General features: G+C 46.6%; 1 protein-coding gene across 1 annotated transcript; it reads right to left on the minus strand.

The window, feature by feature from the left end:
- Positions 1–7,693: 7,693 nt before the first annotated feature.
- On the minus strand, positions 7,694–25,014 carry DIO1 (iodothyronine deiodinase 1). The gene is given in 4 exon segments (NM_001122652.3): positions 7,694–8,839; positions 12,479–12,678; positions 14,508–14,651; positions 24,654–25,014. Coding segments are annotated over 4 exon segments (750 nt in total). The 5' UTR covers positions 24,991–25,014; the 3' UTR covers positions 7,694–8,770.
- Positions 25,015–26,221: the final 1,207 nt, after the last annotated feature.

Consider the following 26,221-nt stretch of genomic DNA (forward strand, 5'->3'; position numbering starts at 1 on the left):
GCAACCTGTGCCTCCTGGGTTCAAGTAATTATCCTGCCTCAGCCTCCTGAGTAGCTGGGATTACAGGCACCTGCCACCACACCCGGCCAATTTCTGTATTTTTAATAGAGTTGGGGGTCTCACCATGGTGGCCAGGCTGGTCTCAAACTCCTGACCTCAGGTGATCTGCCTGCCTCGGCCTCCCAAAGTGCTGGGATTACAAGTGTGAGCCACTGTGCCTGGCCAAAAAAGGACATTTTAAGATAATTGAGGAAATTTTCTTGTAGACTGGATTTTACTACGTGTGAGACTGGCTTTAAGCTTATGTAATAAAATGCATAAGCTTAAATGCATATAGAACTATGGGTGACTGAAATGCATATAAAGCATATGAGATGCATATAGAACTATGGATGAAATGCATATATACATGAGATGCATATAGAACTATGGATGACTGAAATGGTCTGATAATCTGGAATTTGCTTACTATTTAAGCAGAGACTTTATAAAGGAAAAGGGGTTAGTTGAAGAAGCAAATGTGACAATAATTTATTGAATCTGGGTGATAGATATATGGAGGTTTATTGTACTAGTATTTCTACTTTTATATAAGCTTTAATTTTTTTTTTTTTTTGAGACAGAGTCTCACCAACTTTTTCTTTTTTTTTTTTTTTTTTTTGAGACGGAGTCTCGCGCTGTCACCCAGGCTGGAGTGCAGTGGCCGGATCTCAGCTCACTGCAAGCTCCGCCTCCTGGGTTCACGCCATTCTCCTGCCTCAGCCTCCCGAGTAGCTGGGATTACAGGCGTCCGCCACCTCGCCCAGCTAGTTTTTTGTATTTTTTAGTAGAGACGGGGTTTCACCATGTTAACCAGGATGGTCTCGATCTCCTGACCTCGTGATCCGCCCGTCTCGGCCTCCCAAAGTGCTGGGATTACAGGCTTGAGCCACCGCGCCCGGCCAACTTTTTCTTTTTTTTGAGATGTAGTTTTTCTCTTGTCCTCCAGGCTGGAGTGGGATGGCACTATCTCGGCTCACTGCAACCTCCACCTCCTGGTTCAAGCGATTCTCCTGCCTCAGCCTCCCTAGCAGCTGGGATTACAGGCATCTGCCACCATGCCTGGCTAATTTCTTTGTATTTTTAGTAGAGGCAGGGTTTCGCCATGTTGGCCAGGCTGGTCTTGAACTCCTGACCTCAGGTGATCTGCCCGCCTCGGCCTCCCAAAGTGCTGGGATTACAGGCATGAGCCACTGTGCCTGGCCAGTTAGCAACAGTTTTAAGGCGGTTGGTACTTACTGATAAGTCACCTTCTAAGATTTGTTACACAGATTTACTCTTGGAAAAGCAGGGGTTTCTTCGTTTGTTTGTTTAGACAGAGTCACATTCTGTTGCCCAGGCTAGAGTGCAGCGGCATGATCTCAGCTCACTGCAACCTCCGCCTCCCAAGTTCAAGTGATTCTCCTGCCTCAGCCTCCCGAGTAGCTGGGATTACAGGTGCCCACCACCATGCCCAGCTAATTTTGTTGTATTTTTATTAGAGACGGGGTTTCACCATGTTGGCCAGCCAGATTGGTCTCGAACTCCTGACCTCAGGTGATCCACTGCCTTGGCCTCCCAAAGTGATGGGATTACAGGTGTGAGCCACTGCGCCCGGCCTGGAAAAGCAAATTTTAAATGGAGAAGAGTAGGAAAGGCATTTCAAAAGTCACACTGGTATAACACATAAAAAATGTGAAGGTGAGTAGTCATTCATAATAATGAATTTGGGGAAAGATGAATAGAAAAGTCTAAGTAGAGCAAAAAGTAAAACTAAAACTGAACATTACAGCTATATCACAGGCTTTCAGGTATTTTCTTGTAACATTGGAACCATTTAAGGTTTTTGAGAAGTAATGTGAATTACAGCAATTGTGTTCATGTTCAATAAAATGAAATGCTGAGCATTTTCTTTTTGCCAAGTTTCTAAACTGAAATGGCAATAACTCTTTGTGTAAGAAACACTGTGTTGAGGCTTACAGATTGCTAAAAGGGATCTCCAGAGGTTATCTGATTGATTTCTTTGGCATAGGCCTGGTGAGTTATCTTTAAGTCTTTTTTCTCTGTCTTCTGTGGATGCAGGAAACAAATGATGACTGTAGAACATCCACTTCATATATGGTATTTGAAAACAGCATGCTTTAACCTTCATTTTTCTAGGCTTTAAAAAACTCATTATCACCTTAAACCACTCCAAATTTCAGGCAATAAATATGACATGTAACTTTACCTTTTTGCTTTGTTTTGTTTTTCACTGCTGAACTACCCCCTCACCTCTTTTCTTTTTTTGAGACCAGGTCTGTCGCCCAGGCTAGAGCTCAGTGGTGCAAACACAGCTCACAGCAGTCTTCACCTCCCAGGCTCGGGTGATCCTCCCACCTCAGTGTCCTGGGTAGCTCGGACTGCAGACATGCCACCACACCTGGCTAATTTTTTCTATTTTTATAGAGATGGGGTTTCACTATGTTGCCCAGGCTAGTCTCAACCTCCCGGGCTCACAGGATCCTCCCGCCTTGGCCTCCCAAAGTGTTGGGAATATAGATGTGAGCCCCTGCTCCCAGCCCCTCACCTTTTTAAAGTCTCATTTGTCCTCAACTAGCATCCTTTTTCCCCCTCATGTGGCCTTTTCTCCACCTGCCCATGGACTCCTGACTGCCACTGTGCTGTGTGTACTACGTAATGAGGCCTTTGTGTTTGCTGTTTCCTCTGCCTGTAGTGCTCTTGCCACTGGTATCGGTATAGCTGGCTTCCTCATTGACATCAGGTCCTTACACAAAATTTCCTTCTCAATAAGCCTTTCTCTGGCCTCCCTATCTAAAATTAGAGTGTTCCTGCACCTTTCCCTCGCAAGAGAAACACATTCAATCTTTTTTCCCTGTTTTATTTTTCTCCTTTTCTTAGGTTAGGGACCTGACGCAGCCACCCTGTGTTCTGTATTTGGGAGTTTTTATACCTGACTCTTCATTTCTATCATTAAAATTCCACTTACATTTTTTTCTTTTAATGATATTAATGATAGCCCAAGTATCCTTTGAAAGATGAGGGCAGTGCCACCTGCATTCAGGTGTGAGTCTCTTGAGTAGGAAGTTTAATCAATTGAATTACCCCAGGCGCTCTCACCCTTATAGGGACAGCCCTGCTTATCACTCTCTAACATATATTTTTTCTATTTATCATGTATATCATATTTATCAACTCTCTCACTAGAATGTAAGCTCCCCAAGGCAGGGAGTTTTGTTGGTTCTGCTCATGACTATATGCTCAGGGCTTAGAATAGTGCCTGGCATATATATTCTCAATAAATATCTGTTGACTGAATAAGTGAACATTGTTCATTTATTTGCATGCTTGTATCTCTTTATACTGTAGAATCTTTGAGGAGCTTTGAATAAAGCTAGTCAATAATATATGAATTTTTGGATCACTTACTGTGGACCAATGCCTATCACAGCACCTTGCATAAAGTTTAAACCATAAATACTTATTTAAAGGGATGAATAAAAAAGTAAAAATCTAATGACCTTTTAACCATGTACCAAGTCTAGGCAAAGAAATATTACAGAAATGAAAATTGTGTTTATCACTCATTTATACAGATATTTTTATAGGACATTGCATTTATTGAGCCCTCTCTCAGTAATGCCCCTCTGCAGGGGCCAGGCTGGGGGAGGCATCCTTTGTGGGCTTCACCTTCTAGCTGATGTTCCAGCAGCCCTTTGTAACTTGACCCTGATAGACAGCCTTCTGGGAGATAGTGTGTGGCAGTGTACATCAAAGTTTTAAACATGCATGTAGTCTTTGACACAGAAAGTCCATTTCTAGAAATATATCCTATTAATCAGATAAAGGAATATACAAAGATAAGTGGACAAAGATTTTTTTTTTTTTTTTTTTTTTTTTTTTTTTTTTTTTTGAGACGGAGTCTCACGCTGTTGCCCAGGCTAGAGTGCAGTGGCGCGATCTCGGCTCACTGCAAGCTCCGCCTCCTGGGTTCACGCCATTCTCCTGCCTCAGCCTCCTGAGTAGCTAGGACTACAGGCGCCCGCCACCGCGCCCGGCTAATTTTTTGTATTTTTAGTAGAGACGGGGTTTCACTGTGGTCTCGATCTCCTGACCTTGTGATCCGCCCGCCTCAGCCTCCCAAAGTCCTGGGATTACAGGCTTGAGCCACCGCGCCCGGCCAAGTGGACAAAGATTTATAGCAATATTTATAAGATAGAAAAACTGGAAACTACTATGCAGCCATATATTAGAAAGTATGATATATACAAACATCATTTTATAATGGGATATGAATTTTATATATATATATATATATAAGCTTATAAATATAAAATGGATACTTCTGGTTAAAGATGATGGGGTAAAGGGATTTTTACCTCATCCCCTTTCTCAAAACATTCACAACAAAAGGAATTATAAAAAGAAAAACATTTTATCTTCAAGGAAGCAGCTATAACCCCTAACATCAAAATGGGACACCTACTCACTAAGTACTGTGAAATGAGGATTTTGGTAAAGGAAGAAGCTGAGAACTGGCATATGTTCTCTCAAAGCTAGAGACTTCATTAAACGTGTCATGGTTATGAAAGGCTTATCCAAGAGTCTCTTGTTTAGATTGAAAAAGGCTGCAGGTGAGTCAGGAGGATGGCGAATGTCTCCAGAGAGCCTTGAGGTTAATCACAGAATGGCAGGGAAAATGGAGCTGGAGGAGAATCAGGCAGGATACACCAGAGGAGACTGCTGGAGGTAAAGCATGATTAAAGAAGTTGTCTTAGCTCCAGCTGCTCTAACAAAATACCATAAACTGGGTAGCTGAAACAACAGACATTTATTTTCTCACTGCTCTGGAGGCTGGAAGTCTGAGATCAGGGTGCTGGCATAGTTTCTGGTGAACCCTTTCTTCCTACGTTGTAGGTAGCTGCCACCTTGCTGTGTGCTCACACGAGCTCTTCTTTGTGTGTGTGCAGAGAGTGCACTCTGGAGTCTCTTAAGGAACATTATTCCTGTCTTATCAAGGCCACACCCTTATGACTTCACGTGATTTTCATTACCTCTGTAAAGGCCCTGTCTCCAAATAAAAGGAGGTTAAAGCTTTGACATATGCATTTCGGGGGTTAGAGGGGCACAATTCAATCCATAACAGAAGGTGGAAAAGCATCCAAAGCAAAGGGAGTGTAACTGAACGGGATTTCCCTGAGCCCCATCTCAAAGGAAGGAACTTAGTTAATAATAGGCGACTCAAGACAGCGAACGTCAATGAAAGTTGCAGATTGCGCCAGCTGACTCATCCCACACTATGTTTCAGCAGATAACAAGCCCCACTAATGAAGACTCATAATCAGAAAAGACCCAGAAGGGAACTGCTGTGGGTCAGGTTCTCTAGAAGCAGAGCGTCCAACAAGGATTCTTTGAAGAGTGATTTATTGAGGGAGCGCTCTCAGGAGAAACCTCTAAGGTAGTGAGAGAGAAGCAGGATCAGGCAGAGGGAAAAATTAAACATATGGCTTCTGCTGAAGTCTAGCGTCAGTCTGATCCCATAGGGAGCTCTGGAGCATGACTGGCACCAGAGAAGTAAACTGCCCCACCTTGCAGCAAGGGAGCAGGCTTTTATAATTTCAATCCATCAGCCATTGGCTGTGGGCCACACTCAGGTGGAGGACATAATCTCACAGGTATTTCTGGGTAAGATAGCTCCTATCATGAGGGCAAATTCTCAGGAAAGAGTGCATCTGTGAGTCATTAGCAGCCAACACTCACAGCAGCTGGCTGATGAGTACAATGGCTTGGTAAAAGCATCTGGGCAGAGCACCAACACCACCTACTATAGCAGCGGTTCTCAAAGTGTGGTTCCTGGCAAAGCAGCATCAGCCTCACCTGAGAACTTGTTAGTAATGCAAATTCCCTAGCTCAACCCCAGACCTATTGGAATCATAAACTCTGGGGATGAGCCCCAAGAATCTGTGTTGCAGCAAGCCCTCCAGGTGATTTTGTTGCATGCCCAAGTTTGAGAACCATTGAACTACCCTGGCCTATGGCTAGCACTGTAAAACAAAAGGATTGGAACTGACCCCAAACTTCTTGCAGTCTCCTTCACATAGCCCTTTTTCCACCTTTGCCCATGTAGTTCTCCCCACTTGAAATGCCCTTCTCCCTTCCCATCTTCTCAAGGCTCCCATCCCAACTTATGGAAGTACTGGGCATCTTTGAAGACCAAGCTCAAATGCCACCAGCTCCAAAAAGCGTTGTTGGATTCACCCAGCTCTGAGCATTTAGTCTTCACTCTAACATATATTCCACCTTGAGTTATTGTCATTGGAGTGTATGTCTGGTCCCCTGTGAGATTAAGCTGCTGGAGGACAATAGCTGTTCCTTGTCTATCTTTGCATAACTCTGCACCCAGAAAAGTATCAATGCTCAATGTTTGATGCATTAAGTTGAAGAGAATCGAATTGGAAAGCTGGGGGTCTATTTTTATCATTCTGAAAACCTCCTCAGTTTCAGCTACTATTACTTGTTGAAAACAGGGAGATTTCTGTGCATTTATAGACATGAATTGGAAGACCATCAGAGAAGTGATTCAGAAGAGCCTTGCCTTATATGCTGTCTCCTTTTGTGGAACTTAGGAGGGACAGTGAGTGCTCAGCTGTGCTTCAGTCCTATCATTCTCACAGCTTCTCATTTTCAGTATAACCTCAAAAACTCATGCCTGTATTGGTCATGAGTGGCTTTGGTAGGATGGAAAATTTTTATTCAGCGTCCCTATTGTCTTGTCCTCCTTCCACCCCCAACCTCCAAAAAGAGGGCCTGAGGAAGCAGTTGTGAGACAATAATTATGATAATCATAATAGCCAACACTTCATGACATTTTCTCCAAATCAGGCACAGTTCTCAGTGCTCTACTGATGAATCTATGGACTAGGCACTATTGAAACCCTGTTTTATAGGTCAAGATACCAAGGCAGCTTGATCAAAGTCACCCAGCTGGCAGGAACAGAGCTAGGACTCTGGCCTTCGAGTTAGAGATCCGGTTTGAATCTCGGCTTGTTACTTACTAGTTCTGAGAAGTTATGCAAGTTACTTAACTCTCTGAGCCCTGATTTCCTCATCTGTAAAATGGGGATAATCATCTCCTCTTTGAGATATAGAGAGATTAAATGAGATAACATATCTGAAAGTGAAAGTGACTGTGCCTGGTAGATGATTAATAATGACTTTTTTTTTTATGGAGTCTCGCTCGGTCACCCAGGCTGGAGTGCAGGGGCACCATCTTGGCTCACTGCAACCTCTGCCTCCTGGGTTCAACGGGTTCAAGTGATTCTCCTGCCTCAGCCTCTTGCAATAATAACTATTTTTAAAATAATAAAGTGACAACATTAATAATATTAACTTTGTAGCAACTAAAGTATAGCTAAAGACAATATGTTCTCATGCTAGCAAAAGGTCTCCAGATCCATTCTTTGATGTCATGTTGTAAAGGTAATTTGATTCCAACGTGAAAAATTGTTTCACTCCAGCAGGAGTTCATAAGACAAAACCACATTTAACATGTAACATAGGGCCTGAATGTTCTTCCCCCCAGATGGCCCTTCCAGCATTTGGTAGTTTTGCTGGTCAGATTACATGGGTAATCAGATACAAATTGGAAAAGAAAATGTAAAGATCACACTGAAGCCATCCAAAATAGCCTGATATATTTTAATCATTCTGTTATTAGCTTACTGCATCTTATAACATTTTCTTTTGAATCAAGTCACAGCCGTGTGTACTTTAGGCTGTGGCCATCATAAACAAATATGTAAAGACACAGAGTTGAAATAGATGAATACCAATGGTTATCCGTCACTTTGATGTAATCTAACACAAATGACCATTAAGAGACTTGCGAAGAAATCAGAGAAACAGAATTTCACATATGAGCTTCTGCATAACTGAATGACAGCATTGCTGGTGCCTATTGTTTGGTTTGGTCAAGGTTATGCTTTTGGGAAGCCAACCCTCCCTTCTAGATGACTCTGTTGAAAAGTGAGGCAAGTGGAAGATTTCAGGGTACAGAGAGCTAGATTTCTATGAAATATATTCAAAGATGGTAAAGTGAGTACTCTCCTCTTCCCTGGTAAAATTAGAGATGTGTTACCATGGGAACTCACCCATCATCACCAGCCATGTGGACAGGTTTAAATCTTTTGGCAAGGAGAGGATGACTGCCTCCTCCTGTTTCTAATCCCTCCTCTTCCAACTCCTCATCTCTTCCTAACAACTGGAATTCTTCCCATACTTGGTTCTAAAAACTAATTTAGTGTCTTAAATGATCAATTCCATAAATGCAAATTGGATAAAATGAATTTCCCTAGTAGAAGGAATGCCAGCTTGAATTACTTGGTATCGGAGTGGCTGGAGAGAGATACTGTACCTCAGAAGTGTGCCTGTACAGTGCAACTGCTCTTTCAAAGATGGTGTGCAGGGAATGTGGTCTCCACAGTGGGAGCAGTGTCAGGCTGTACTTTCTTCAACAGGGAACTAGCCTGAACAGCTCAAGTGTTGCGTCATTTTCTGATAATAACAATTTGTCTTGATTGGGTGCTGTGGCTTGCATTCCTCAGCTGGGAATTGTTTGCTTAGATCAGAAAAATTTGAGCTAGCAATTCAGCTAGGGACACAGGTCAAAGGTAAAAGCCAGCTGGGTCTCAGCGAGAGCCAAGCCTTGAGAAGCCCTCCCGTTGGTCACCTAGAATTGAGGTATCTGTCCAGATTAACTGTAGAGCTTTTCCAGAACAGCACGAACTTCCTCTGGATTGTAGTTCCAAGGGCCAGATTTACCCTGCAAGAGAAATGAATCAGGCATTCCCAGATATCCAACTTGCAAGGAACATGTAGGTCTGGAGGTTAGTTGCAAGATCTGGTCAAATGATGTCTATGTAGGAGCCGTCAGCATGGCTAATTCAGTGGCAGATGCAACCGTGAGGTGGGTGAGAAAGGGTGTACAGTGGCATCAGCAGTTAACAGGAAGGTTGGACAGAGAAGCAGGAAAACTAGAGGACATAAAGTGACATAGTCTTTCAAAAAGAGAAGAGTTCTGTACAAATAAGCTTTTCTTCCATACTTAGACCTTCAGACTGACCTAATCTTCTCCAGCCTTCACATCAAGTTCTACCCATCCTACCTCAGAACCATCTCTGCCTCTCCAGTTCTACTGCCCTAGGTCAGCCCTTTTCATCCACAACTTGGGCAGCTGCCACCCCTCCCAACTATCCCCAGTCCTTAGTCCCTGCTCCCTCCTGTCCATTTTTCAACCAGGAACCAGTGAACTTTCTTTTTTTTCTTTTTTCTTTTTCTTTTTCTTTTTTTTTTTTTGAGACAGAGTCTCACTCTGTTGCCCAGGCTAGAGTGCAATGGCGCAATCTTGATTCACTGTAACCTCCGCCTCCCAGGTTCAAGGGATTCTCCTACCTCAGCCTCCTGAGTAGCAGGGAATACAGGCGCACTCCACCATGCCTGGCTAATTGTTGTGTTTTTAGTAGAGATGGGGTTTCGCCACGTGCGCTAGGCTGGTCTCCAACTCCTGGCCTCAAGTGACCCACTCGCCTTGGCCTCCCAAAGTGCCAGGATTACAGGCGTGAGCCACCACGCCCGGCCATGGAACCAGTGAACTTTCTTTTTCTTTTCTTTTTTAGAGAGTCTCACTCTGTCACCCAGGCTGGAGTGCACTGGCACAGTCTTTGCTCACTGCAACCTCCGCCTCCTGGGTTCAAACAATTCTCGTCCCTCAGCCTCACAAGTAGCTGGGATTACAGGTGTGCGCCACCACGCCTGGCTAATTTTTTTGTATTTTTAGTACAGACAGGATTTCACCAGGCTTGTCTTGAACTCCTGACCTCAGGTGATCCACCCACCTGGGCCTCCCAAAGTGCTAGAGTTACAGCCGTGAGCCAGTGAACATTCTAAGTACAGGTCTGATCATGTCTCTTTCCTGCTCCAAACCTGTCAGTGGCTCTCCTTTGCCCTAAGATGAAGGCCAAACCCCTTGGTCCAGAATGAGACCCCTGTGTAACCCCAATGTCCCCAATTCTTTATTCACACTCTGCCCTACTAGGCCTCAGTGCCTCCGCCCACCCTCTTCCCTATACTGCAGTGATTTTCACTCACTGTGCTCACTGGGCCAACTCCTTACCCTTTAAGGCCCAAGCAATTGCTGCCCCCTCTGAGAAGCCTACCCTTCCGTAGAGGTTGAAAACCTTACAGTCTGGGAGCCAGACCAGTCCTGATGCCTCACATGCTTTCATTTGCATGTTGTCTGCAGCTGCTGTTGAGCTATAACAGCAGAATTGAATTGTTGCAACAGGGATTACTTGGCACAAAGTTGAAAATATTTACTATCAGGCCCTATACAGAAAAGGCGTTCTGACCCCTGCTCTGGAGTCCCCCAGCAGTTGGGACACTGTAATAGTCTTATTTGGGTCTTCCTTATCCCTCAGCCTGTGAGTAAGGGTGTGGACCATTTTCTTTTTTTCTTTTTTTTGAAACGGAGTCTCGCTCTGTTGCCAAGGCTGGAGTGCAGTGGCACAATCTCGGCTCACTGCAACCTCCGCCTCCCGGGTTCAAGCAATTCTCCTGCCCCAGCCTCCCAAGTAGCTGGGATTACAGGCACATGCCACCATGCCTGGCTAATTTTTGTATTTTTAGTAGAGACGGGGTTTCATCATGTTAGTCAGTCTGGTCTTGAACTCCTGACCTCATGATCCACTTGCCTCGGCCTCCCAAAGTGCTGGGATTACAGGCGTAAGCCACTGTGCTCGGCCGGTCTTTTTTTTTTTTTTTTTTTCAAGATGGAGTTTTGCTCTTGTTGCCCAGGCTGGAATGCAATGGCGCGATCTCAGCTCACTGCAACCTCTGCCTCCTGGGTACCAGCTATTCTCCTGCCTCAGTCTCCCAAGTAGCTGGGATTACAGGCATGCACCACCACAGCCATCTAATTTTGTATTTTTAGTAGAGACAGGGTTTCACCATGTTGGTCAGGCTGGTCTCCAACTCCCGACCTCAGGTGATCTGCTTGCCTTGGCCTCCCAAAGTGCTGGGATTACAGGCGTGAGCCACCGTGCCCAGCTAGGTGTGGGTCATTTTCAATTCATTTTTGTGTTTCCGGTATTTGCACAGGGTCTAACTCAAGGTAGGGACTCAGTGCCCAGGGTACCTCAATCATGCCTGAACCATGTCCCAAGGTACAGGAAAGGATGAAGGACCCAAATTCTTCTACTGTGACCATTGCACCATGGGGAATTTGCCTGCAAGTTTTTGCTTGTTTTATCTGAATAAGTAGGGTCAGCTTGATCTTGATCTGTGGACAGAGGAGCATCCATATACTTGGTTTTATCTGCTCCCTAAGGCTTGAAATCCCTTCAATCGCTTTAAAACGTAGTTTCTACCTTCTTAAGGGAGGCCAAGCCAACTGTGTCTAAAGAGTCAGAGGCTATGCACTTACCTCCCTCACCCTGACCAGGCTGGAACTTTCGAGAGGAAGCAATCACAAGAAAGGGAGCCTGAAATGCATTTCTGCCTCACATCCCTGTGTCCAGCATTTCCAGCTCCAAACCACGGGTTCCATTCCCCTTGAGCCTTCTACACCACCAGTCCTGGTTCAGGCCTGTCTCAGATGTTAGCAGCTTCAGACCTTCTCATTTCTGGCCCACCCGATCAGGGGATTTAGAATCGAAATCAGAGCCTTGCCCAGTGTGACCTTGGACAAGTCAATTCCCCTCTCTGAATACTGTTTATAAAACAAAAACAGACTGGGCACGGTGGCTCACACCTGTTATCCCAACACTTTGGGAGGCCAAGGCGGGCAGATCACTTGAGGCCAGGAGTTCAAGACCAGCCTGGCCAACATGGCAAAACCCCGTCTCTATTCAAAATACAAAAATTAGCTGGGCATGGTGTGTGCCTGTAGTCCCAGCTACTTGGGAGGCTGAGGCAGGAGAATCGCTTGAATCCGGGAGGTAGAGGTTACTTGGGAGGTTGAGCTAAGATCACTCCACTGCACTCCAGCCTGGGCAACAGAGTGAGAATCTGTATCAAAAACAAACAAACAAAAAACAAAACAAACAAAAAAACCCCAAAAACCAAAACCAAAAACATTCTCTGTCTCTCAGTTTGAAACCAGACCAGGACTGCGCCATCATCTGGGTTTGAAAGGCAGGCGGGAGGATGCAGCTCCAGTCCAAATGCTAGGGACTTTTGTGTGCATTATTTCATCCCCTGTGAGGTGGAGACCAATGTTCCCATTTTGTAGAAGAGGAAATTGAAGGTACTCCAAGAAGTGAAAACACTCGCCCGTGGTCACATGGTTGGTAAATGGCTAGGTGGTGATTTGAATCCAGTTCTGCTTGATGCAAAACCTTCTCTTTGCCCTTCCCCTCCCTGGGCCCCTTTGCCCTCCCTGGACCCTCTGTCCCCAGGTCACCACCTTGTAGAGGATCCTGCCCTCCTGGATTACGTAGAGCCTCTCAGGCAGTGCTGCGTAGAGCTGGCTGCTTTGGTTCTGCATGGTGTCCACCACCACAGGGCACTGGGGGCTCCTGGCCAGCAGTAGATGGGCTGCCTGCAGGCGGTCCTGAAGGTTCCGGTGATTTCTGATGTCCATGTTGTTCTTAAAAGCCCAGCCATCTACAAGAGAAAGGCCAGGCACCAAGTCCCACTGACATAGCACACACTTCCTGCAGACTAAATAGCCCCTCAATTTTTTTTTTTTCTTTGTTTTGTTTTTTTTTTTGAGACGGAGTCTCGCTCTGTCGCCCAGGCTGGAGTGCAGTGGCATGATCTCGGCTCACTGCAAGCTCCGCCTCCTGGGTTTACGCCATTCTCCTGCCTCAGCCTCCTGAGTAGCTGGGACTACAGGCGCCCGCCACCGCGCCCGGCTAATTTTTTGTATTTTTAGTAGAGACGGGGTTTCACTGTGGTCTCGATCTCCTGACCTTGTGATCCGCCGGCCTCGGCCTCCCAAAGTGCTGGGATTACAGGCGTGAGCCACCGCGCCCGGCCTTTTTTTTTCTTTAAGACACAGTTTCGCTCTTGTTGCCCAGGCTGGAGTGCAATGGCGCAACCTTGGCTCACCGCAACCTCCGCCTCCCAGGTTCAAGCAATTCTCCTGCCTCAGCCTCCTGATTAGCTGGGATTACAGGCATGCGCCACCATACCCAGCTAATTTTGTATTTTTAGTAGAGAAGGGGCTTCTCCGTGTTTAGGCTGGTCTTGAACTCCTGACCTCAGGTGATCCGCCTGCCTTGGCCTCCCAAAGTGCTGGGATTAGAGGCATGAGCCACTGCGCCCAGCCAATAGCCCCTCACTTTTAACTGAGGTTCTCAGAGCCCTTGGCAATGATTTGGTCTAGTTTCCTATCATGGTTGAATGTGCAAGGTCACATCAGGAATTAGTGATTGATCCAGAACTGAAGCCCAGGGCTCCTGGCTGTCAGGCCCCTGCTCTTCAATGTGAAATAGTCCAATAAACCAGCACTCCTTGATCTTGAATGTGCATGAATCATTTGGGGACCTTGTTATAGGAAGATTCTGATACGGTCTGTCGAAGGTGGAACTGAGAGTCCTTCTAACTCCCAGGATGCCAAGACTGCTGGCACCTAGACCATACTTGGAGAGGCAAGGGTTTAGATCAGTAGTTCTCTAAGTGTGTGTCCCCAGTCTAGCAGCATCAGCATCACCTGGAAGTTTGTTAAGTAGTGCAAACCCTAGACCTCAGCCTAGATGGACTAGGAATGGGACCCAGACATCTGCATTTTAACAGCCTTCCAGATGATTCTAATTCATACTGAATTTAAGTACTACTGCTCCAGAGTCTAAACACTTTTCTCCTAATTCTTCACCACAGTGTTCTTTCAAAAATGCAAATATAGGCTGGGCGCAGTGGCTCATGCCTGTAATCCCAGCACTTTGAGAGGCCAAGGTGGGCAGACTGTTTGAACCTAGGAGTTTGAGACCAGCCCAAGTAACATGGTGAAACTGTTTCTATAAAAAAATACAAAAATCTAGCTGGGCGTGGTGGCGTATACCCGCAGTTCCAGCTACTTGGGAGGCTGAGACCGGAGGATCGATTTAGCCCAGGAGGTTCAGGCTGCAGTGAGCCATGTGAGTGCTACTGCATTCCAGCCCCAGCCCAGACGACAGAACAAGACCCTGTCTCAAAAAAAAAAAGTTCTTCTCCCTTAACTTCCCTATTTATCCGATCAAAATGTTAGAATCCTCTCCTAGCCAGACCCTGTCACTCCAGGTGTTCTGCTCTCTGTACCCTGGTTGAAAGCACAGACTGTGAGGTTAGCCTAGTGCAGGGCCTGGGAGTGATGGGTGCTCAGTGAATAGTGGCTCTTTCCCTCTCCCCTCCTCTTCCTTCCTCTACCTCCCAACCTTGAGATGGGGCCTGGGGAAAAGGGAGAGAGAAAAGAGAGTGAGAAGAGGTAGAAGAGGCAGAGAATCTTTCTGTACCTGATGCATGTGCTTCTTCGATGTAAATGATGAGAAAATCTGCTATGGAACTAAAGTCTTCAATAAGCCTCTTGAATTGGTCGAATTTGAACATAAATGAAGGTCAGGTACAACTTCCAAAATTCAGCACCAGTGGCCTATTGCCTGAAACAGCAAGAGCCATCACAAACTGAGAATCTACACACAGTTTTCTTTTACAAGCACCATTTTCACTCCTATGTTCAATTCTGTTATTTTTATTGCCCCCCAACCCCCAACCCCAGGATGGGTCCTAGGCACTGGGGTCCGAAGCCTAGACAGCATGACTTAGCAGGGGATGAAACTGGTTTACTCCTCTCCAAAATGAGAGGTTTTTTTAGGTGGTCTCAGTGGACCACCTGTAGTTGCCGCATGGTAGTTTAAATATAAGAGGAGTCCCTTTCAGGCAGTTTATAAGGCAGGTATGCATCCATTCTCTCCTGCGATGGGATTAGTAATACAGCAAGGTTGGTAATTTTTTCCCCCATTTTATAGACAAAGAAACTGAGTTTTACATACTTGCTTCAGGTCACACAGCAGGTCAGTGAGGAGTTAAAATGAACATTCTGGTTTCTGAACTCTCAATTCAGTGCTTTCTATTCATAGCACTTCAGTTTCCTCATCCACAAGGGGGCATAATAATACTTTGTAGCATTGTTATGATGATTAAATAAATTAATAGAAATAAGGGCTTAAACTGGTTCCTGGCCCATAGTAAGTGCTTAATAAATGTAAGCTCTTGCTATGAGCTTTTATCTCCTCCCTGAGCTATGAAGTAGGGAGGCACTGAAGGCAGCTCCACAAAGACAGTGAACGCTAGGAGCAGGACCAGCTGCATAATTTGCTGGGCCTGCTGCCAAATGAAAATGCAGGGTTCTTTGTTCAAAAAGTGGGGGAAAGTGCCGTTAAATTTATGAAAATATAAAGACTTTTCTTTCTTTTTTATTTATTTATTTTTTTGAGATGGAGTCTCACCCAGGCTGGAGTGCAGTGGTGTGATCTCAGCTCACTGCAACCTCTGCCTCCGAGGTTCAAGCGATTCTCCTGCCTCAGCCTCATGAGTAGCTAGGACTCCAGGTGTGCGCCACCACACCTGGCGAATTTTTGTATTTTTAGTAGAGATGGGGTTTCGCTATGTTGGGCAGGCTAGTCTTGGACTCTTGACCTCAAGTGATCCACCAGCCTTGGCCTCCCAAAGTGCTGGGATTACAGGCCTGAGCCACCATGCCCGGCCTAGAATACAAAGACATTTCTAATCTTCTGCAGTCCCTCTCTTGACCTGGCATCGTGTATTTTAGTTGCTATTTAATATCATATTCCCCTGGCACAGGGATATTCATAGAGTGAGGGCAGATCCTCACAGCTACCCAGCACCCCAGAGACCAAGTGTGTGTGCACTTCCCTCTCCCTCCAGCCACCAGACCAATATGCCATGCCCTGCCCAGCATCACAGAAGTTGAGCCAGACATGGCCCCTGCCCACCACTCCAACCCACAGGGTACTGCAACCACTGTAAGGGACATACTAGGTACCTTGATGGGGGAAAGGATGGGCAAGAGGCTTCCCCCACCCTCAGTCACTTGGCGAATTGCACCATGGCACTGCGAGTCCAGGATGGGGACAGCTGCCATGCAACACGGGGATGTGACACCTGCCCCCACCTTCCTCACATCTGTATCCAGGCCCACTCTGGGGTCAGGAGATGGCAGAAGTCGCTGGGTGGGAGCAGGAAGGAGCACCTGGGGATGGGAGAGTGGGCCTTAGAGAACATGTCCTGGAGGGGCAGGGAGGCTGTGGAAGACAGGAGCCTGTGTGAGCGGAGGCTCCAAGTCCTCGGGACACGCTCCGTTGTCCCATAGGGTTTCACTTACAAAATGCAGATTCAAAGATAAAATTATGAAGAATTTCAAGACATACTTTGCAACTCTGGTGTGCTAAAAACAACAGCAACAAAAATTCAAGACAGCTGCTGCAGAACATTAAACCTCAAGGACAAGGCCCTTTTGAGTGTAGGTCCCTGCGTGCTTCACTGGTCCCATATCCATGAAGCCAGCCCTGAGTGGAAACCTTCTGTAACTCTCCATCCTAGACCAAGGACAACTCTGGGGAGCAGCCGACCCCCTCTGGTTTACGACCAGAGCTGACGTTGTTGAGCCCTTACCATATATTTATTGGAGCATGGCTGGTCTTGCACTGTGACATGGCCTGTTTAAGTGTCCACATACCCCCAAATCCCCCTGCTCATTGTCCCCTGAGGGCAGGGCCTGTTCCTCATTCATCCTCGAATCCCCCGCATGTAGCACACTCTCATTCTATCTACAAGTATTTATTCAGCACTTTAAATATGCAAGTCTCCCTGCCACACACTGGGGATCTGGCAGAGAATGAGACCAGCAGCTCTCTGGCTGTGTGCAGTTTGAAGTCTGCTTAATGGGGAGACACGCCAAAAAAAAGTAAGTAAATGCATAAATGAAGAAGTTTCAAATTGTGATCAGTGTTATGAGAGAGGCTGTAAAGGGGTGACCTACTTTAGACAGGTGGGGTAGGGAAGGCCTCTGAGGAGCTGCCATTTAACCTGAGAAATGAAGGACAGGAGAGAACCAGCCATGGGCAAAGGGAGAAGGAGATTCTAGTCAAAGAGACTCACACAGAGCCCTCAAGGAGGGACAGAACTTGGTGTGTTCAAGGCCCCACAAAACCACTGGCAGGAAGCAGGCATGGAGAGCAACAAGAGAAGGGCTAGAGAGTTAGGGATGGACCAGAACAGGCAGGCTCCCATAAGCCTTTGTAAAGAATCTGGATTTTATCCTAGGTATGTGGGCTATCATAGGAATATAAAGCAAGGGTGGTGAATATTGTTGCATATTTTCTTTCCTTTTTTTAAGAGACGAGATCTTGTTATGTTGCCCAGACAGGAATGCAGTGGCTATTCACAGGTGCCATTGTAATACACTATAGCTTTGAACTTCTGGGCTCAAGTGATCCTCCTGCCTCAGCCTTCTGAGAAGCTATAACTATAGGCACACTTGACTATATCTGACTCATTTGTTGCAATTTTGGCTGCCCAGCTCTTAACTCTCCTTTCTACTTAGAATTCCCTATTTTGTATTCTATTTATCAAACAGTGTGCCCAGCCTTGCTCTATGGAAGACAGAAGGGCCAGGTTCACACTCTGCCCCTGGCAGCCAGGGCTCAGGCAGTGAACCCAGCTGGGCTAATTATACCCTTCCACATAGATCTTTGATTCTGGGAGTCATTGAGATGGCAGAATTCATCCACAGCCCAGTTGTGGTGCCCCGTAAGGGATGGTGATGGGTTCCCCTGGCAACCACAATGACAGCAGGATCCAAGCCCAACTATTGATGCTAAAAGACAGTCCAATCAAGACCAGCTGGTATTGTTTCTGGAAAGCACTCAACATCTTTCCAGTATGTTCCTTTATGTACAAATGTGTGTGTGACCAAGAAAACCAGAGGGAGCTTCTGTTGCTTACAAGCCAGAACCCTGACAGCTACAGTAGGGCCATGTAATGACCAGACGTACACTTGAAGATCACTCTGGCTGCTCTGCGGAGAAAGGACTAAGAGTGAAAATGAAAGTGATGGATAAGCAGTTAGGGGGCACTGGAGAAGTCTACATGAAAGACAACGGGCCTGGACGCAGTAGCTCACACCTGTAATCCCAGCACTTTGGGAGGCCAAGGCAGGAGGATCGCTTGAGCCCATGAGTTTGAGACTACTCACAGTGGGCAACATAGTGAGACCTCATCTCTGTAGTTCCAGCCACTCAAGAGGCTGAGGCCGGAGGATCCATTAAGCCCAAGAGGTTGAGGCTGTAGTCAGCTGTGATTGTGCCATTGCACTCCAGCGTGGGCCACAGAATGAGACCCTGTCTCTAGAAGAGAAAGAGAGAGAATGGGAGCCTGGGCTAGCTAGTGTGGGGCAGTGGAGCTGGGGAGGATGCAGAATTGACAGAGTTTGCTGAGAGATGGGGAGTAGAGGGCATCGTAACTTGCATGTGGTTTATTTGGTTAACTATATCCCCTCTGTGTTCTGCGAAGAATTTAAAGCTCCTTACACCTATACTAACACATTAAATCGAATTTTTTATTTTTTATTTTTGAGACGGAGTTTTGCTCTGTCACCCAGGCTATAGTGCAAAAGCGTGATCTCAGCTCACAGAAAGCGTGATCTCAGCTCACAGAAACTTCTGCCTCCCAAGTTCAAGGAATTCTCCTGCCTCAGCCTCCCAAGTAGCTGGGATTACAAGTGCACACCACCATGCCTGGCTAATTTTTGTATTTTTAGTAAAGACAGGGTTTCTCCATGTTGGCCAGACTGGTCTCGAACTCCTGACCTCAAATGATTCGCCAGCCTTGGCCTCCCAAAGAGCTGGGATTACAGACGTTAGCCACTGCACCTGGCCAGAATTTTTTTAATCATGCCCCTCTGGGAGGCAAAGAACAGGAGGGGAAAATGGAATACACACAGGCCATAGGTCCCATGCATTTGTTGTAACTGAGCTATATTTTGACTCTGAGTTTCCTGGTGGCCAAGTAAAAGAAGAAACAAAATTGGCTTATAGTCCTCAATGTTTAGTATATGAGAGGAAAGCAGACTAGTTTCACTGGACACACGCAGCAGCTCTCCTTGTCTTTGAGTCACAGACTTTTTCCTAAGAGGCCTGAGGAGGCATTAAGTGACCTCAGTCTCTGCTGGTTGACTGCACTATGATTCCTCACCCATGTGACAAGGAAGCCCAGGCTTCAGGAGGGCAGCTAGCTCAGAGGTCAATTGTGGCCAAGTGGCCAGTCACTGGCCTCCGATGACCCCAGAGAGTCAGTCACTCTGTCACTCTTTAGGTAGGAACCCAAAAAGCCTGGGCAACATAGCAGGACCCCATCTCTAACAAAAAATTATCCAGGCGTGGTGACACATGTCTAGTCCCAGCTATTTGGGAGGCTGAGGCCTCAAGACCCCTTGAGCCCAGGAATGAGGCTGCTGTGAGCTATGGTCATGCCAGTGCACTCCAGCCTGGGCAACAGCGTGAGACGCATCTCAATAAAAACAAAAAATAAAGAATCCGAAAGACTTATGGTCATGATCAACTCTAAGTATCAGCGGTATGAAATTTTGTTTTTAATTGGGAAAAAACTCAACATCCACTGATTCAGACGCTGGAAGAGACAGAGTCATTTGTTTAATTATTTATAGTGTGGTTGGGTACAGTGGTCAGTATTGAGGGCAAAGTTTAAACTAAGTTCTCTGCTTTCCTCAGTAGCAGAGAGGTAAAGGATGGGTGCATGGGGGTGGCACCCTGCCCATGTCCACAGACCACAGTGCAGAGAACACCATTTCCAGAATCCAGTGAAGACTATCAAGTCCAACTCCTTTGTATAAATGGGAAAACAGCCCAGACCACTAAATTACCCCCGACATCAGGATCTCTCAACAGAGAAATCCTATTTATAGTTACTGGACAACACTTGTAAGTACACTTGGAAAGATGTTAGAAGATTTTAAACAGGGGCTGAAATAAAACCAGTTTCAGATTAACTCTCAAGTATCCAGAAAGTAAATCATCCAGAACTTGCCTTCTGCCACACCATGCCAGTTACTCGATGTTTTATTCTGTGTGTGTCCAAGAGTGTGTGTATATTGTGTTATTGTGTTTGTGCATGTGCATGGACACACAGAGGGCTGGAGGTGGCTGAGAGTTTCCCTGAGCTCCTGTTGTCTTATCCAGGAACAGCAAGTGCACGAGCTGAGAGTCAGAAGTCCAGTTCCGGCTCTTCTAAGAATTCACTGTGTGACGCCAAGCAAGTCATTCACCTCTCTGGGCCTTTGCATCTCAAAAACGAAGCAGTTGCTTTAGATTATCAGTAAAGATTCTTTATGTCTCTCTGTCTGTGGCTCTGAGTTCAGAGTTCATACACAAAGCATACAACAGAGCTTTTTGGTGGCCTGGTGGGTTTCCAAAGTAGTTACAACATGTCTTTTTTTTTTTTTTTTTGAGACAGAGTCTCGTTTGTTGCCCAGGCTGGAGTGCAGTGCTGTGATCTCAGTTCACTGCAACCTCCACCTCCCGGGTTCAAGCGATTCTCCTGCCTCAGCCTCCCAAGTAGCTGGGATTACAGGCGCCTGCCAGGATGCCTGGCTAATTTTTGTATTTAGTAGAGACAGGAGTTCATCAGGTTGGCTAGGCTGGTCTCGAACTCCTGACATCAAGTGATCCACTGGCCTCGGCCTCCCAAAGTGCTGGGATTACAGGCGTGAGCCACCGCGCCCGGCCAATGTCTTTCTAATAAGCAGAACTGATCATGTTTACTTCCCGCTTGGAAACCACTCCAGAACTCACCAGTACTCTCAGGATACAGTCAACCTGCAGCTATGACACACAAAGCCCCATAAGCTCTGGTTCCTGATGATGCCTTCAGCCTCATCCTTCACCCCTTCCTGCCTCTGGGACCCGACTTGTGCCAACCTGAATGTTGCTCCTCCACTGACCTCTGCTCCTCCTCCTCTCTGCCCTGCCCAGCTCCCCATGCCCCTCTTCCTCACCCACCCCAAGGTTTCACTGCCCCTAGACAATCAGTTCACCATCCTTTCCTCTAGGAAGCTTTCCCTTGGCCACCTCCTTACCCTACTCTTCCCCCAGTGCCCTCTGCTTCCCTGTCATGACACCATCTCTCACTCTGGGTTATGAGGCCTTCCAGGACAGAGGCCCATGGTGTTTATTTCCGTATTGTTAGTACCTATGATTTCAGGGGACTTTAGGTTAATGTGTTGAAAGTAAACTCTATTTTGCAAATAGATTTTTTTTTGCCTCAGTCCCCTCCTCTTACCATTAAAAAATTTTAAATTAATTAATTAATTTTTGAGACAGGGTCTTACTTTGTCACCTAGGCTGGAGTGCACTAGCACGAACACGGCTCACTGAAGCCTAGACATCCCGGGCTTAGTGACCCTCCTAACTCAGCCTTCTGAGTAGCTGGGACTACAGGCTCACACCACCTCATCCCACTAATTTTTAAATATTTTGTAGAGACAGGGTTCCATTCTGTTGCACAGGCTGTTCTTGAACTCCTGGGCTCAAGAAATTCTCCCACTCAGCCACTCACAGTGTTGGGATTATAGGCATGGGCCAGTGCACCTAGTCACTCTTACCATTTTTTAGTCTCAGCTGCAGCAGCAGGGAGCAGAGACAAATTGAACAGTTTTTTATTTTATTTTATTTTATTTTATTTTTTTATTTTATTTTGAGACAGAGTCTCTCTCTGTCACCCAGGCTGGAGTGCAGTGGTATGATCTCAGCTCACTACAACCTTTGCCTCCTGGGTTCAAGTGATTCTCATGCTTCAGCCTTCTGAGTAGCTGGGATTACATGTGCATGCCACCATGCCTGGCTGATTTTTGTATTTGTAGTAGAGACAGGGTTTCATCATGTTGGCCAGGCTGGTCTTGAACTCCTGACCTCAAGTGACCTGCCCGCCTCAGCCTCCCAAAGTGCTGGAATTACAGGCATGAGCCACCGGGCTCAGCCCAAATTCAACAGTCTTTAACATGTAAACTGCCTCACTGAAAGTGGACAGTTACATGATGCAAGTACATTCGTTTCAGGGAACTGATCTGCAGATGATTGACATTCAGCAAATTGGCCTGGTTCTGTTATAGTGCTTGGCACATGGGCATGTGGTAAGTTAGTTATTACCATTCCTCTTACTACCAGTGGAATTAGTGAACATTTGTTGAATAAATTGAGGTCATCTGTGCACTGTGGTTTAAAATTATGAATGAACAACAACAACAAAAGAAGCTCTTGCCTTCCCCTCTGAAACACTCTTCCCTTTTTCCTTGTCAGGCTACAAAAATCTTACTCATTCTTCAAGGCCTAGTTCCAGAATCACCCCCTCCAGGAAACCTTCCAAGTCCTCCAGGCAAAAGTCCTATTTTTTATAGCCTCCCCCATTTCATGGGACTGTAAGGATTTGTTTATTACCTCCATCTGTTCTATGGAACTGTAAACTCCTCATGTGCATATGCTCATATGCACATGAAATTCCAGGAGGAGGATATAGCATTCAGGGTTTCCCAACTACTTTGACCAGGCAACACTACATAGTAAAGCATATCTGTGGAACTTAGGTTCTAAAGAACATGCTTTCAAAAACACAGGATAGGCCAGGCACAGTGGCTCATGCCTGTAATCCCAGCATTTTGGAAGGCCGACGTGGGTGGATCACTTGAGTCCAGGAATTCAAGACCAGCCTGGGCAACATGGTAAAACCCCACCTCTACAAAAATTGCAAAAATTAGCCAAGCATTGTGGTGTGCACTTGTAGCCTCAGGTACTAGGGAGGCCACGGTGGGAGGATGACTTGAGCCTGGGAAGTCGAGGATGCAGTGAGCCGTGATCATACCACTACACTCCAGCCTGGGCAGTAGAGTGAGACTCTGTCTCAAAAAAAAAAAAACAACAAGAAAAACACGGAATAAACCAACTGCCTCAGGTGCCTTCTCTACCTGCTGTATCTAGGCCCTGGGCCAAGCATGCTGAAGAATCCAGAGAAAAATCAGACACACACCCTCTCCTGAGGCTCTCCATTGGGCAGGGAAATAAGACTTGTGCTTAGGTACCAGGTGCTGAGCAGGAAGCAGCAGTGTACAAGGACAGGTGCAGACAGAGAGGCATGAGCCGAAGGGAGAGAGCACATGCCTAGCTGTAGGGACCTGAGGTGGCTTCACGGAGGACAAGGCGGCATGAGAGCTGGACCCACATGAATGAGGGGGATTTAGACAGCAATGGAGAGGGGAAGGGCATTCCTGACCAGCTGATATCAGCAAAGGCAAAGACAAAGGAAAGTACAAGAGATGCATAAGGCCCAACAGTTTGTCCGAAAGAACTGAGTGTGGGGGGGAGCTTGGAGGTAGAATTGAGAAGAAAAGCTGGAGCCTGAACACGGAGGACCTAGAATCCACGGCTGAGCCTGGGCTTCATCCTAAATGCAGAGGGGAGCTGCTGAAGGTGGTTGAGCTGGGATGTACTCACAGAAGAGTAATCTGGCAGTCATTCACAAGCTGGGATGGCTGAGTGGGCAAGTGGGGGAGAAGGAAGTTCTGGCAGGAAGAGAAGCTGGGAGGACAAAAAATAGAAAACTGGAGAGGTCAAGAAAAGTAGATGAAACTGGTTTTCCTGGACTGGGGAGTGGGTGGAGTTAGAGAAAACTGAGACTTTTTTTTTTTTTTTTTTTTGTGACGGAGTCTCGACTCTGTCGCCCAGGCTGGAATGCAGTGGCCGCAGTCTCTACTCACTGCAATCTCCGCCACCCGGGTTCAAGCGATTCTTCTACCTCAGCCTCCCGAGTAGCTGGGATTACAGGTGCATGCCACCACGCCCGGCTAATTTTTGTATTTTTAGTAGAGACAGGGTTTCATCATGTTGGCCAGGATGGTCTCAAACTCCTGACCTCATAATCCAGCAGCCTCAATCTCCCAAAGTGCCAGGATTACAAGCATGAACCACCACGCCCAGCTGAGAGCTCTTTAACAAGTATTTACTGAGCAGGTACCATGTGCCAGCATCAGGCATGGGTGTAATAGTGGGTGAGAGCAATGGTGTCGACCTGCATTGAGTTTGCAGGCTAGTGAGGGAAACAGACATGAATCCTAGCCAGCCATACATAATTACAAACCACGACAGGTGAAATAAAGAAAAGTTTAGGATGTTAAGCAGGCAGATGAGAGAGGGTACTCTAGTATGGGGGAGTTGGGCTTGGCTTCTCGAAAGAAGTGTCGTTGAGCAACAGTCTGAAGATTGAACAAGAGTTAACCAGGCAGAGGGGTGGGCAAAGAGCAGCCCAGGCAGATCAGCCTGTACAGTAAGAGCAGTGTTCCAGGGGCTGAAATGCCAGACAGGATGGTTTGCGATTTGAGTGCCTGGGAAGGTGGTGATGTTTCTTAGAGAAACAATCTACAAGAAGTCCTAATTTCAGGAAGCAGGAAGAGGACAAGAAGGTCCAAAAGGAGCAGCAAGAGTAGTAGGAGAATTCAGGACTTTCCAACCCATCTCTTCATCCCCCTCTACCACTGCTATTTCAAGCACCCCTCAAGTGTGCGGCAGCCTCCTGACCTTGCATAAAGTCCCAAATGTTGCACCTCTGTCCTGAGAGGCGGACCACTGGGCAGTTTGGGGCCAGACCCCCTAGCTCAGTCGTGTCCTCTAGTCGCTGCCAACGGACCTTCAAGACGAACCAGAAATACTGGGTGCTGAAAAAGGTCGGGATCCAGTTGTCGTGGCTGAAATGGGGGTTCCTGGTCATACCGGTCTTCTCACCCATGGCCAGGATGTTCCGCTTGACTCTGTCTGGAAACAATATCAGAAGCACTTTACCCACGACCACATGGACAGCCACCTCCAAGAGCACCCAGAGCTTCTTCACCCACAGCCCTGACTGGGGCAGCCCCATCTCGGCACAGCCAGAGTAAGCTCTGAGGCCTATGGGCAGAGAGGCTGCAGCCGGGCGACACTGGGCGGAGCTGAATGAAGGCTCAGGGTAGAAGCAGCCAACCCTGGGCCAGGGGAAGGAGTCAGGTCAGAAGGTGTTTGCCTTTCTGTCATGAGACAGAAAATTCCTAACCAGGTGCTCAAAGGTCTGTTCTAATCACTATCATTTCCGATTCTTTGCCTTAGCTTTTGAGAGATTCTTGGATTGGTAGATTCCACATCTTAAATTCTCCCTCTGATTAATTTTTTAAAAAACAAATACTTAAAAAGACCACACTTAAAGAGACCCTGTTAGATGCTCTCTCACAAGTCAGTAGGTTTGGATGTTAGTTATTCTTTATACACGAACTCTTCTGCTACTAATGAAAGATGTTTTTCCCAATCATGGTTTTTTTTTTGTTGTTTTTGGAGATGGAGTCTCACTCTGTCACCCAGGCTGGAGTGCAGTGGCATGATCTCGGCTCACTGCAACCTCCGCCTCCGAAGTTCAAGCAGTTATCCTGCCTCAACCTCCTGAGTAGCTGGGATTACAGGCGCCTGCCACCACACTCGGCTAATTTTTTTTTTTTTTTTTTTTTTTTTTGAGACAGAGTCTCACTCTGTTGCCTAGGCTGGAGTGTGGTGGCGTGATCTTGGCTCACTGTAACCTCCGCCTCCCGGGTTCAAGCAATTCTCCTGCCTCAGCCTCCCAAGTAGCTGGGATTACAGGCATGCACCACCACACCCAGCTAATTTTTTGTATTTTTAGTAGAGATGAGATTTCACCATATTGGTCAGGCTGGTCTTGAACTTCTGACCTTGTGATCCGCCCACCTCAGCCTCCCAAAGTGCTGGGATTACAGGTGTGAGCCACTGTGCCTGGCCCCCCATCGTGGCTTCTAGCTGGTGGTTGACTATTTCTGTAGTCAGAACCCTCCCCAGGGGACATGGATCTGAAACCTTCCAGGGCAGAGACAGAACTGGGACCATCCCTAACAAAACCTGGGGCCTGCAACTCCCCTTAGCACTGGGAGTGGAGCAATAAATAAAACACCCTCTTCTCTCAAGAAGTCATGGTTTAGTGCGGGGAATAGACAAGTAAACAGAAAACTACCATTTCCTAAATGAAGTCCAGAGGCGGAGTGTGTGTGGGGGCTACCAGAGCAGGGAGAAGGGGAAGCTTATTCTGATTAGAGAAGTCACGAGGACTTCAC

This window comes from Macaca mulatta, chromosome 1 (genome assembly GCF_049350105.2).
Source record: "Macaca mulatta isolate MMU2019108-1 chromosome 1, T2T-MMU8v2.0, whole genome shotgun sequence".
In the NCBI taxonomy this organism is placed as follows: domain Eukaryota; kingdom Metazoa; phylum Chordata; class Mammalia; order Primates; family Cercopithecidae; genus Macaca; species Macaca mulatta.